Source organism: Leucoraja erinacea, chromosome 24, assembly GCF_028641065.1.
Source record: "Leucoraja erinacea ecotype New England chromosome 24, Leri_hhj_1, whole genome shotgun sequence".
Taxonomy (NCBI): domain Eukaryota; kingdom Metazoa; phylum Chordata; class Chondrichthyes; order Rajiformes; family Rajidae; genus Leucoraja; species Leucoraja erinaceus.
In genome coordinates, this window is record NC_073400.1 from 29,815,769 (window position 1) to 29,829,797 (window position 14,029).

Genomic DNA, 14,029 nt, shown 5'->3' on the forward strand with positions numbered 1-14,029 from the left:
GAGGTATTTTTTTTTCCATACAGAGGGCGGTGGATATCTGGAAAGAGCTGCCACAGGGTGTAGTTGACGCAGAGACCACAACACAATTTAAAAGATATTTGGACAGGAACATGGATAGGAACGTTTTAAAGGGATATGGATCACAATCAGTCAGGTGGTACGACTGTAGATGGGGATCCTTGGTCAGCGAAGGCAAGTTGGGCCAAAGGGCCTGTTTCCATGCTGTATGACTCTATATGGATTATATAATTAATGCAGGTCGAAATATCACTATTCACCTTTTCACATGCAGTTTAATGTTTACTAACTGAATACTGCACAGCTTTGATTAAGCACAAGAACATTGGAAGAATTGGTGTGCATGGGACCAATCTCCCAGCAAGAGTTTGTGTGTATTTTCATTACAAGGCCACAGGGAGGCAGCAACGTGCCCAGCGGAATACAACACACCTTAGTGAAGCCCCTCTAACTACAGGGAGCAACAAAGTCTGAATAAGGATCAGCAGCCTTAGGGCTGGGGATCTGTTCCACAAACTGTAACTGGGAAACAGGATACAGGAAAGGATGAATAAGTGGGGAGAATGGGCAACAAAGTTGGAGAATATGGCTCTGAAATTAGTTATGCAGGGTGTCACAATAGAGACGCGAAAAGCTGGCGTGACTCAGCGGGCGGGACAGGCAGCATCTCTGGACAGAAGGAATGGGTGATATTTCGGGTCTAGACCATTCTTCAGATCCAAAACGTCACCCATTCCTTCTCTCCATAGATGCTGCTTGTCCCACTGAGTTACTCCAGCATTTTATGTCCATCTTCAGTGTAAACCAGCATCAGCAGTAACATTCCACACAATGGATTAACCATGTTCAGCATGGACATTGTGGGCCGAAGGGACGGTTTGTGTGCTGTAACGTTCGATGTTCTGTGGTAAAAGTGACATTTACCATATTTGGTTGCCAGCCATTCATCTTGACACAACAATCGATGCACCACCAGAAATCATCTTCCGACTCGCCCTTCCAAGCAAACACTGCAAATCCTGGAGAGTGCAAGGTGGGGAAAAAATTATGTTAAAAGATGGCTTCGAATGCTGACGAGCTTAATAAAAGTTCTCAAAGACAGGTACAGAGTGCAAGACGGAATGTCGGATGCTTCAAACAGATTGCCACAATTATCAGGTAACCATTTACCAAGCACAGTTTGAAGAAAACCTTCATTGCAATGGGAAAGGAAACATTGATGACTGTGACCCCCCCCACATCCAGTGAGTGGATCTGAAAGGTTTGGAATGACGGGGTTGAAAACCATTTACAATATTGCTTCCATTTGGAATTCGACAGTGACATTTTAGAAACACAAAATGCATACACTGGCAATAGCAGGAGAGTTGCTGCCTCACAACGCCCGAGATCTGGGATCGATACCAACTACAGGTGCTGTCTGTTTACTAGTTTGTATGTTCTCCCTGTGACCTGCGTGATTTTTACCAGAATCTCCAGTTTTCTCCCACACTTCAAAGATGTATAGGTTTGTAGGTTAATTGGCTGGGTATAAATGTAAATTCTCCTTAGTGTGTGTAGGATAGCGTTAGTGTGCAAGAACTGCTGGTCCACGTGGAATCGGTGGGTCGAAGACCCTGTTTTCACACTGTATCTCTAAACTAAACGTAGATGTGGATTGGAAAGGTTTAAGAGGGATAAGTACGAAACATAGCAGGTAGGACGTACAGATGGAGCATCTTGGTCAGCATGGGTATTGGGCCGAAGGGCCTGTTTCTGTGCAGTATGACTGTGACATGCTGATGACCTTGAAGATAGTTGCTAAGAACGATTGAATAACCTGTGTGGCAAGGACATCCTCTTTTGATGTTGGCTGCTATCGAGCTACAGTTCAAAGACATTCCTGGCACCGATTAACCATATCAGTTGGCTGAACATCCAATCACTTTAAACAGCCCTCATAAACCAGAAGGGATTTTGAATTAACTTTTTTTAAAACATTGCACGGAGCACGAAACACAATTAGAAGCTCAAATGTCACGAGATATAAAAGTAGTCAATTTCTTTTAAGAATCTTAGCCCAGTTAAACTGTTATTCACAATAGTTATTTGTCTATTTGAAACACATAGCTAATTTCTGGTAGATATACCAGAATAGCTGGAGTAACTCAATGGGTCAGGTAGCGTCTCTGGAGAAAAGGAATATGCGATGTTTCAAATCTTGTTTCAAGCCAAACCGTCACCTATTCCTTTTCTCCAGTTGCTGCCCGACTCCAGCGTTTCGGGACTATCTTTGGTGTAAACCTTCATCTGCAGTCCAATCTTACTAATTTCTGGCATCCATTTAAAATTGCAGAATAACATTATTCTGGGAATAGAGTCCCAGCCTACTCATTCTCTACCTAGTCTGTGGAATTCTCTGCCTCAGATGGCGGTGGAGGCCGGTTCTCTGGATACTTTCAAGAGAAAGCTAGATAGGGCTCTTAAAGATAGCAGAGTCAGGGTATATTAGGAGAAGGCAGGAACGGAGTACTGATTGGGGATGATCAGCTATGATCACATTGAATGGCGGTGCTGGCTCAAAGGGCCGAATTCATAATATTATTAAAGAAACTACCCACAGGCAAAGCATTATGTAAAAGATGCAATAAATTTAAAGCAAATGCTTAAGCAGAGGACTCCTAATTTTCAAATAACCCCAAATTCCCTCCTGCGATGAATAAAAGTTTTATCATATTAGAACATTTGTTTACTTGCACCATTTCCGTTCAGGTTCACGACTAGAACTTTTGCATTTCAGGTTGAAGAAAAAGAACTGAAAAGGCCCAAACTACTTTGTTTCCCTCTTGTCTCCCACAAGTAGCAACAGAGCCTGGATTCCAGAAAAACTACTAGTGTGGCTACCCAGAACCACAGTTTCCTTCTGGAAGTGAAATCATCGGTTTCTTAATCCACCTCCTTCCCTGAAGGTAGGGTGAATCACTTTCTGGCAAACGAATGGCAATTCTATGTCTCAATGTTGCTCATTGCACACTGACCTCCTTGGGCAGTGAGATTTACCGACTTTCATATCCACACTGACCACCAACTAGGTTCATTATGAAATGGCTATTTACTGAAGAACATAGTACATCACAACACACAAATAGATTCTTCGGAGCATAATATCCATGATGCCAAGACCACCTTTTAACTGCCTGCACACACACCATATTCCTCCATATCCTTGTGCCTTTCTAGAAGTTCAGTCTTAAATGCCACTCTTGTATCTGCCTCAACCACCACCCCCAGCAGTGCGTTCCAGGCATTTACCTCCCTCTGTAAAATAACTTTCCCTGCACATCTCCTGTGTAATCTTTACTGCTCTCATCTTAAAGCTATGCCCTTTACTATTTGATAATTCTATCGTCTCCCCTCCACCACCAGCATTCCAGAGAAAACAATCCCAGTCTGTCCAACCTTTCATTGTAGCTAATCTCCCCTAATCCAGGCATAATTTTAGTAAAGGCGAAATGTGTAGGAAGGAACTGCAGTTACTGGTTTAAACCGAAGATGGACTCAAAAAGATGGAGTAACTCAGTGGGATGGGAGAGAAGGAATGGGTGACGTTTCGGGTCTGAAGAAGAGTCTTGACCCGAACCGTCACATATTCCTTCTCTGCAGATATACTGCCCGTCCTGCTGAGTTACTCCAGCTTTTTATGTCTATCATTGTGGTAAACCGCCTGTTTAATCCTCTCCAAAACCTCCACATCCTTCCTGTAACATGGTGACCAGATCAGCACATAATACTCCAAATGCGGTCCAACCAAAGACCTAGGAATCTACACCATTATAATAATATTCATCATAATGATACTTTATTAGCCAAGTATGTTTTGACTTGTTAACAAATGTATTGTAGATGTAAATCACAGTATGAACCTTTACCACTGGATTAATGCTCTGTGCTGCTGTAAAAATAAATGAGGCATCAACCTTCACATGAAGTGTAAGTCCCGATCTATACCTCTCATGATTTTATACACCTCTATTAGATCACCCCTCATCCACCTGCGCTCCAAGGAATAGAGTCCCAGCCTACTCAATCTCTACCTAGTCTGTGGAATTCTCTGCCTCAGATGGCGGTGGAGGCCGGTTCTCTGGATACTTTCAAGAGAAAGCTAGATAGGGCTCTTAAAGATAGCAGAGTCAGGGGATATGGGGAGAAGGCAGGAACGGAGTACTGATTGGGGATGATCAGCCATGATCACATTGAATGGCGGTGCTGGCTCAAACGGCCGAATGGCCTACTGCTGCACCTATTGCCTACTGCTCAGACCCTCTAGCCCTGGCAACATCCTTGTAAATCTTCTCTGTACCCTTTTCAGCTTGAACAAGTCTTAAAATATATCCTCGTGTTAATTGTGGTTAAACAAATACCACACATCAATCAACTGCAAAGAAAATTTTGTTCTGTGGTCATACGTTTCTAAAAGAAACGACTAACCACACAAAACATTGTGCTAAATTTTACCTACTTTCAAAGTGACGTGTGAGCACGTCTCTGAAGGATGATGGTGCCAGGAAGCGATAGATAATGGATACAGAAATATCCAAAGATCGTGCACCTCAGGGAGCTTTGTTATGAGTAAATATAGTAATTAACTCTGTGTATTTCTATCAATTCAATGCTGCTTGTTCATTCAATTACCTCACATGTCCAGATATAGCAAACCACACTTCAGTCTGTGATCTAAATTAAGTGTGGACCAAGTGGTGCTAAAAAAAATTCAGAATTGCAAAACAAGGGAATAACAATAAAACAAAATTACCTTTCTAATGCAATGCTCGAGATTAAAATAAGCCGATTAGAATTTACTTCTTGAGAAACGATTGCCAAAGCCAATTCACACCCTGGTTACTCCCTCCCCACCCCCACAGATTCACCACCCTCTGACTAAAGAAATTTCTCCTCATCTCCTTCCTAAAGGAACATCCTTTAATTCTGAGGCTATGACCTCTAGTCCTAGACTCTCCCACTAATGGAAACATCCTCTCCACATCCACTCTATCCAAGCCTTTCACTATTCTGTATGTTTCAATGAGGTCCCGCCTCATTCTTCTAAACTCCAGCGAGTACAGGCCCAGTGCCGACAAACGCTCATCATTAGTAGGTTAACCTACTCATTCCTGGGATCGTACTTGTAAACCTCTGGACCCTCTCCAGAGCGAGCACATCCTTCCTCAGATATGGTGCCCAAAATTGCTCGCAATACTCCAAATGCAAGAAACAAAACATCGTTGGAACCATTGAATATTTTGCACTTTGAAGGAAAATAACTTGACCTCGCCCCATACTTTTACTGGACAAAATGCTGAACAAGGGCTATCTGATCAGCTAACCTGTCAGACATCATCAAGCTCACAAAGACAACAATTTTACTTATTTCTACCTCAGCAAAGCTCAATGTCACTTTGTTTCAAACCTGAAAAACTACACGATTATGAATGTACAAAAGGGCACAGAGTGCAGGAGTAACTCGGCAGGTCAGGCAGCATTTCTGAAGAACCTGGACAGATGACATTTCGGGTCGAGACCTTTCTTCAGTCTCGACCCGAAACGTCACCTATCCATGTTCCCCAGAGACAGTGCCTGACCTGCTGAGTTTCTCTTTGTGTATTAAATCTCATCTACAGCTCAGTCTTGATGAATGGAGACATTTTTGATGGACAGTGATGACTGCTGTGACTGATCTGACATCTATTTTCTACTGAAAGATATCAGTAAAATCAAATGACTTTCTGGCATCAGATGTGAAAGTTGAAATTAAAACCAACTTTTCTGAAGAAGTGAGACTCTTAAAACTACATGAACTTCCCTCTGAACCATATAAGACTGACATTCTTTGTTGTGTGCGGAGAAAGAAAAAACAGAAAAGAAAAGCCCCTTAGGGCTTCAGACAAAACTGTATATCTAACTGCCAACACGGTATTAATGAACCTCAAAACAATTTTAGTCTGTCAGTTCACGACTACAACAGAACCTCACATACTTATATTTTCCTTTATCTGTTCAGCTTTCAGATGCACAAATGCACACATTCATTTCAAAGTCCATAAACTGCATGCATTTTTGGCCAGGCTTTTGTGTTCCCATCTCCTCCTGCACCACAGTCAGGTTTTTGTTTGATGACGGCCTGTTAGGGCATCTTTGACGGTGGCACGGTGGCACAGCGGTAGAGTTGCTGCCAGGCAGCGCCAGAGACCCGGCTTCGATCCTGACTACGGGCACTGTCTGTATGGAATTTGTACATTCCCCCCGTGACCTGCGTGGGTTTTCTCCGAGAGCTCCGGTTTCCTCACACACTCCAAAGACGTACAGGTTTGTAGGTTAATTGGCTTTGGTAAATTTGTAAACCATTCCCGGTGTGTAGGATAGTTTAAATGTGCAGGGATCGCTGGTCGGCACGGACTCGGAGGGCCGAAGGGCCTGTTTCCACACTGTACCTCTAAACTAAATTTAAAATGTTTGAACATTTTGCTTTACTGGAGGTTGCGTAAGTTTCTACGCAAGTTGTTGTTACAGTAGGGAGAGCATATGTGCTGAAATGTATCATAACTTGGAGCGTGTACATTCATACACAGCCCCGTGTTCTCTAATCTATACAGGTTTCAAGTCCATGAAATTTCAAGAAAGATTATGGAAGATATTTTGTTATGCTGGCCTCCAAAATTTTATTAAAATAATATAGGATTATAATGTACAATTTGCTTTCAAGGTGCCCCAAAGCACTGTACAGCAGCAGATTAAGTGCTATCTAACACGTAATGAGGATATGTACATACCAGCCTCAGCAAGTGCAGCAGCCACTTCATTCTGTGTGGAGTAGATGTTACAGGCAGCCCAGCGACACTGTGCTCCAAGAGCTCCCAGAGTTTCAATTAAGACCTGCACCAAGCATGGAAGAGCAAGCCAACATTAATGGTGCCACACAAGTTATTCATCATTTACAGCAGATTGTTTTTACGTGGTTTTTTAAAAATCTTTACACGACTGAATCCAGCGACTTTATAATTTGGGAAAAATGTTCGCGACCCACAATGTAACCTATTCACATTCTTCAAAGACGTTATCTGAACCATTGAGTTACTACTCTAGCACTTTGTGCCTTTTTTCCGTAAAACAGCATCTGCAGTTCCTTTGTGTCACAACTTTAACTTGGGATTGCTGTTGGACGCAGATAATGCAGTCTGCTATTTGCAACATCATAGCATACATATTACTTGTGTTAAAATGCAAACAGAGTAAGTGGCTGCACTTCTATGTAATATATGGGTTATCCACGTATAGTAGCCCATACTGTGCAATTCCCAAGCAAACTCTCTTGAAAATAAATATATCAACTCTTCAAAGGTAGGCAAAAATGCTGGAGAAACTCAGCGGGTGAGGCAGCATCTATGGAGCGAAGGAACTAGGCAACGTATCGGGCTGAAACCCTTCTTCTGCTGGATCCTACCGATTGGAATGTGAAATGTATAACAAGAAATGCACATAAGAAGCAGAAGTAGTCATGATTCTATAAAGCTCTGGTTGATCTGATCTGATCTGGGTCTTAACACCACTTTCTCCCTGTCCCTGCGCCCACATACGCTCCTGTCGTTCAAAGAACTGGCAATGCCCACGTAGAATATGTAGACACAAGAAACTACAGATGCTGGGGTAGTCAGAGTGATACAGCATGGAAACAGGCCATTTGGCCCAACTTGCCAACCCTGGCCAACATGCCCCAGCTACACTAGTTCCACCTGCCTGCATTTGGCCCATATCCCAACCAAACCTGTCCTATCCATGCACCCGTCTAATTGTTTCTTAAACTTTGAGATAGTCCCTGCCACAACTACTTCCTCTGGCAGCTCGCCCCACACACCTACCACCCTTTGGGTGTAAAGGTTAACCCTCAGATTCCTAATGCTTTTAAATCTTTCCTCCTTGAACAAGATCTTGAGCCAGGAACAAAATGCTGGAGGAAATCCAGTGGGTCTGGCGGGATTATGATTGGAATGGACAGGCGGTGTTTAGGGTCAGGGATGAAGAAACATCCCCAATCTGAAACGTAGCCTTTCTGTCCCCTCCACAGATGCTACCTGACCCACTGGGCTCTTCCACACTTTGTTTTTTGCTCACTTTGAATATGTTCAATGAGTCCACCTCAACACATCTCTGGGGGTAGAGTCTGTTGGCGAAATGCAGATTTCAATTGAAAGAACTGCCCAGACGTTCACCACCAATTGCCCAAAGTATCACACTTTTTTACACTTTGCTTACCGCAGTTTGTGCAGTGATGTGGGTGCAGCCCACAATCTTAGCCCCAGCGAGTGGTTTTTCACCCTGAGCTCGTTTCCGGAGAGCGACAAGGGCTGACATTTCTAAACATGAAAGAAAACATATTACGATCCAATACAAACAACCACCATTATTTTCTTATACTCTGGCTGCTTCCAATGATTTTGTTAGGAACAGCACTGGGTACAGGATGGACAGGTAGAACGCTGTCCTTATTGGATCCTCAATAGGGCGACACACTGTATTTGACATCACAATACCAGGGCCTCTCAGTGCCAGAGACCGGGTTCAATTCTCACCTCGGGTGCTGTCTGTATGGACTTTACACATTCTCCCTGTGACCGTGTGGGTTTTCTCCGGGTGCTCTGGTTTACTCCCACATCCCAAAGACGTGTGGGTTTGTAGTTCATAGGCCTTTTTGTTTTTTAAACAAAAAGCCTCAATGTACAGGGAATGGATGAGAAAGTGGGATAACATGGGGCCAATGTGAACGGATAATTAATGGGCCGAAGGGCCTGTTTCCACACTAACTCTCTCAGAAAACTTGATGGTCGTGCAGACCTCAAGAAGATTAAGGGATTTTATTGAGATACCGTCCCTTACATCGTTAGGAAATCCCCATGGACATTATTGCTAATTAATTCCACTCGAAGCATAATCCCCAGAGAAAACCACTCAGACAAATTATATTCAGCATTTTCCCACAATTTGCAGCCAAAATAAACGGCCAGCCAACCTATTTTGGTGGCAGAATGTGATGGAAAAATAGATGGCCAGATTACTCGGGTTACTGCACAAAGCGCAGTGGTATCTTTTGCGCCCAGCTGATCAGGCTTCTAGTCCCATCCAAAGGACAAAGGGGTGGAAACGCACCTTTGGCTGCACGCCACGTACGTGTAGTGTCGCAGGGACTGCACGTTGCACTCCCTTTCAAAACTCAAACCCATCGAAGTCTGTGATGCGCATTTAGTGCAAATGCCCCAGTATCTCTGGCAACCCCTCTCTCAGCATCAATATTCTCCAGTTCCCATGACTTTCAACACAAAGGCAAGGCAACAAATTGCTGACAAAGTATTTGCCTCTGAGAAAGAAATAAAAAGTTGATTCCTGTGGGAAAAGACCATGTTTTGAAACTTGAAGGCTTCAAGCACCTTTGAAGTCACCAAGCAACAAACAATGTATGAAATATCGCCTGGATGCAAATGGTACCAGTGGCATTACACATATAAACTCACAGTCAAGAGCATTACTGAGCATTAGGAGCATTTATGCAATTAGACTGGATAAAGTCAGAGTCCTTTTCCCCCCAGATTGGAAATGTCAACGATGAGAGGGGCAAGGTTGAAAGGAGACAATTTCTTTTAGTTTTCCACATGGAAACAGGCCCATCGGCCCACCGAATCCATACCGACCAGCGATCCCCACACATTAACACTATCCTATGTACACTAGGGACAATTGACAATTATACCAAGCTAATTAACCTACAAACCTGTACGTCTTTGCAATGTGGGTAGAAACCGGAGATCCCGGAGAAAACCTCACGTAGGTCATGGGGAGAACGCACAAGCTACGTACAGACAGCACCCATAGTCAGGATCGAGCCCGGGTCTCTGGCGCTGTGAGGCAGCAACTCTATCACTGCGCTAGCGGACATGCAAATATATTTTTTAATAACTCAGAGTAGTGGGTGCTGGAAAAAAGATGTTGTTTTATTCTGAGGCTATAGCCCTAGACTCTCCCACTAGTGGAAACATCTTCTCCACGTCCACCCAATTGCTCCAAAGGTGCGGTGGAAGGGAATGAAAGAAAGAGCAAGAGAAGCCTACGCATATCTTATCGTGTACAATGCCTATGGTGAAGCCAGTCCAAATGTCCCTGAAGGACCTTAAGCAACCCCTGAAATCACGATAGTTTATTTTTTAACCACAGTCAGATAAGATTTCTTAAAGGTTAAGCCGCTGCCGCACCCAACGTAATCTCGGCCCCATCGTACCTTGCTCGGCAATTTCAATCTCCCTGCGTCCAAACTCAGCCTGCTTGATGTTCTTTACGCAGAAGTCACTGTTACTCTTTGAGTTTGTCTGCTGCTTGTCCCTGGGAGATGTCTCATCATCAGAACTGTCAGTATAAGATGCCGCTAAGGGGAGAAGATTTTTTTTTGTTTTTTGTTTTTTTAAAAAAAAAGACAACTTCATTGCATCCGAAGATTGTAAGTACAGAAAAGGAGAAAACAAAACATGGCATTAATTTGCATGCATTTCTTAATGCTTAATGAAGCACTTCATGGGCTTATTTGAATACCAGAAAAAGATACACAGAATGAGAGGAAAATGCATTTATACCCCAATTCATTACTGGTGTTCTCAGTGGAACTCAAAGTGCTGGAGTAACTCAGCGAGTCAGGCAGCATCTCTGGAGGACATGGATGGGCAACCTTTCAGATGGGACCTATCTTGATTGTACAAGCTTCAGGAAGAATTATAGTGGGCAAGTTTAGTCAACGCTATTTTTTCCAATGGACGGAAAAAGGGAGATCCGTATACGCCTCATAAAACAAGCTGTTAAAAGTAGTCACAAAATGTGTGTTTGTAATCTGTCCCAAACATTCTCCCTGTTCCCGGCCGCCACTTAAAGTTATTGGCAGAAGGAAGGGTGGGAAACCATTACACTAAACTGTGTTTTCATACACGTCTCACACTCTTCATATTAACAATCACTTCAAAAGATATTCTTACTGGCAAGTAGCTTGTTCCATAATTAGATTAAACTGAATAACAGCAGGAAAGTAAAAACTTAGTATTTCTCAAGACATTGACATTTGAAATGTGGGAACATAGTCTTGGGGTGGGGGAGGGGGGGGGAGCAGCTCTGGCGTTTAGTGTCTATCTATTTATTACAATAAAGTTATTTTCAACCTTGGGGTTGAAATGGATAGAAAGATATATAGTAATAATATAGGAAAGATCTTACTATTTTGAGACTATTTTTGGGGTGGGGGATGAATCTTGAGGGAAGAGGAACAATGCATTGATATAGGGAGGAATATATCAGCAACAAGATACAAGATACAAGATACATTTAATTGTCATTTGGACCCCTTGAGGTCCAAACGAAATGCCGTTTCTGCAGCCATACATTACAAACAAATAGACCCAAGACACAACAACACAACATAATTTACATAAACATCCATCACATCATTGTGATGGAAGGCCAAAAACACTTATCTCTCCACTGCACTCTCCCCCCCCCACGATGTCAGAGTCAACACATCTTTAAATAATGCATTTCATGAGTTTGATTATGCAAAAGTAATTTTTTTTTAGTATTAAAAAGTAAACCCTGTGGGTAAACCAAAATGGTGGCACAATGAGCCTACAGTTAAGGAACATGACCACAGCAGAAACTAAAATGCACATGGGGTGAATTCAAACGTTGTCCTCATATAAGCACATTGGTTTTAAAGATTTTGAATCGAACAGTGTTGGAACAAAGCTATAATGCAAAACTAAGGGAAGCAAATTGCTGCTCCAAACCAGCGGGTCAGGTGTCAAACTGGAATCCCATGAAGTGGGCCGATATCTCTCATGAAGTCAAGTAGATCTTCAATCCAGCCCCGAATAATAAAATGGCAGCTAATACGCTCCCCCATTGAATTATTTAAAATCCCAAGATATAATCCCTTATTTATAAACCACACATTCAAAGTACAATATTTATTAAAAACACAGTTTTCAAAATACCCAAAAAGGCTAATGCTGACGAGTAAACATTGAACAAACAGGCATGGAATGTGAAGATGCTTAAATACCCTGGACTTCACAAACCTACATTTGTTGTTAACTTGTGCAGTAAAACTCCAATAATCCAGCACCCTCAGTACTCCAAGCTGCTAGTGGACTATTGAGTCCAATTGCAGATTTGAACTAAGTTTGTACGATTAAGTCTAAATCTGCTGTAGGAAACAATAGTCCAATAGCAGATTTTCCAGACTATTTTCCAGACTCCCACCTTTTTTTCAGACTATTTTTCTGACAAATTCCCTTTATCATGTATCTGACCACTGTGGACGGCTCGATTGTAAACATGTATAGTCTTTCCGCTGACGTTAGCACGCATCAAAAGCTTTTCACCGTACCTCGGTACACATGGCAATAAACTAAACTAAACTATTGGATGTCACTTCTATTAATAGCCCGACATACTTTCACTTTATATTGGGATAATAAAATTTCCAATGAACCTGATGACCATAAGCAAAAAAATGTCGACCCAAAACTATTCCTTCCCGCTCCTTCCCACTGCTTAAACCAGTTATCAGAAAAATATATTACGTTTGCCTTGTGAACTTCAAGTTTATGAAAGCGAAAGAAAGAGATTAATAAAGATATATAATAATTTTTATGTTTGGGTTCCCTGAGACATGAAAATTATTTCAAGGGTGCCACAAGGGTAAAAAGGCTGAGAATCTGAATCTGAAAAACGCTGACCTAGATCAATGAGCGATCCAGATGCTGGATTGCTTGGATTTCAAAACAACTGCCTGACGGATTACTGGAGTTTTAATCACAGAAACATAGAAAATAGATGCAGGAGGAGGCCATTCGGCCCTTTGAGCCAGCACCGCCATTCATTGTGATCATGGCTGATCATCCCCAATCAATAACCCATGCCTGCCTTCTTCCCATATCCCTTGATTCCACTAGCCCCTAGAGCTCTATCTAACTATCTCTTAAATCCATCCAGTGACTTGGTCTCCACTGCCCTCTGTGGCAGGAAATTCCAAAAATTCACAACCCTCTGGGTGAAAACGTTTTTTCTCACCTTGGTCTTAAACGGCCTCCCCTTTATTCTAATAATTGAACTATGTCAGAGTATAACATCTGTTTGCAAACTTAAAATAACGGAAAGTCCATAGTGCATGAATTAGGTGTAGACAAGAGGTGTGAAAATGCTGTCTCAAGACACAACTGCGAGTTCCTACCTGAGCTGTAGCTGTCCGTGGAAGATTGGGAAATGGATCGCGACAGAGACCGCCTGCCGGTTTTGGTGGGGAATTTGCTGAACTCCTGCTTTTCATCTGCAAACTGGATCTGCTGTGAAGAGTAATCATGTAGATATTTAGTCACCATGGCTGTGGCATTAGATTTATCAAAGGCAGATGATTGTTGAAGCACACAGGGATAGGGAGACAATTAACTCAATCTTCCTCATCTTGCAATCTTTGCGTGACTGCATGGGAATGAACGATTACTATCTCCACAGTAAAAGGTGATAAAACAGAGGCACATTTTTCTACTTATCGATGTATGTACAAGTCAAATGGTTATTTAAAATAGCACATATGCAGACATTAGTCCGAAACTCAGCCAGATAAGATGACTTTGCATTCCTAAATCGAAATCCATTGAGGTTATAGCCTGCCTGGACAAACTCCAAGCATTATTGCCGCAACTCACCAAATGTCATCCTTGCCTAAATTAAAACCAAGCACTTTCAAGAAACATTTGTACATGTGATAAAAATTCCTATTGTAACCAAGCTGAGGCTGTAAACCACAAAAGGGCGACACAGAGGTGCAGCTGCTGCCTCACAGCGTCAGAGACCCGGGTTCCATCTTGACCTTGGGTGCTGTTTGTGTGGAGTTTGCACCTTCTCCCTGCGATCACCGGGTTTCCTCCCACATCCCAAAGACGTGCGTGTT

The 14,029-nt window shown here is 42.5% G+C and overlaps 1 protein-coding gene across 1 annotated transcript in view; it reads right to left on the reverse strand.

The window, feature by feature from the left end:
* The window catches only part of LOC129708895 (S-adenosylhomocysteine hydrolase-like protein 1), a 63,818-nt gene that overhangs the window by 22,977 nt on the left and 26,812 nt on the right, over positions 1-14,029 (reverse strand). Inside the window, 5 exon segments of the mRNA XM_055654945.1 lie at positions 943-1,037; positions 6,825-6,927; positions 8,305-8,405; positions 10,319-10,462; positions 13,310-13,421. Of these exon segments, the coding sequence (XP_055510920.1) occupies positions 943-1,037; positions 6,825-6,927; positions 8,305-8,405; positions 10,319-10,462; positions 13,310-13,421 (555 nt within the window).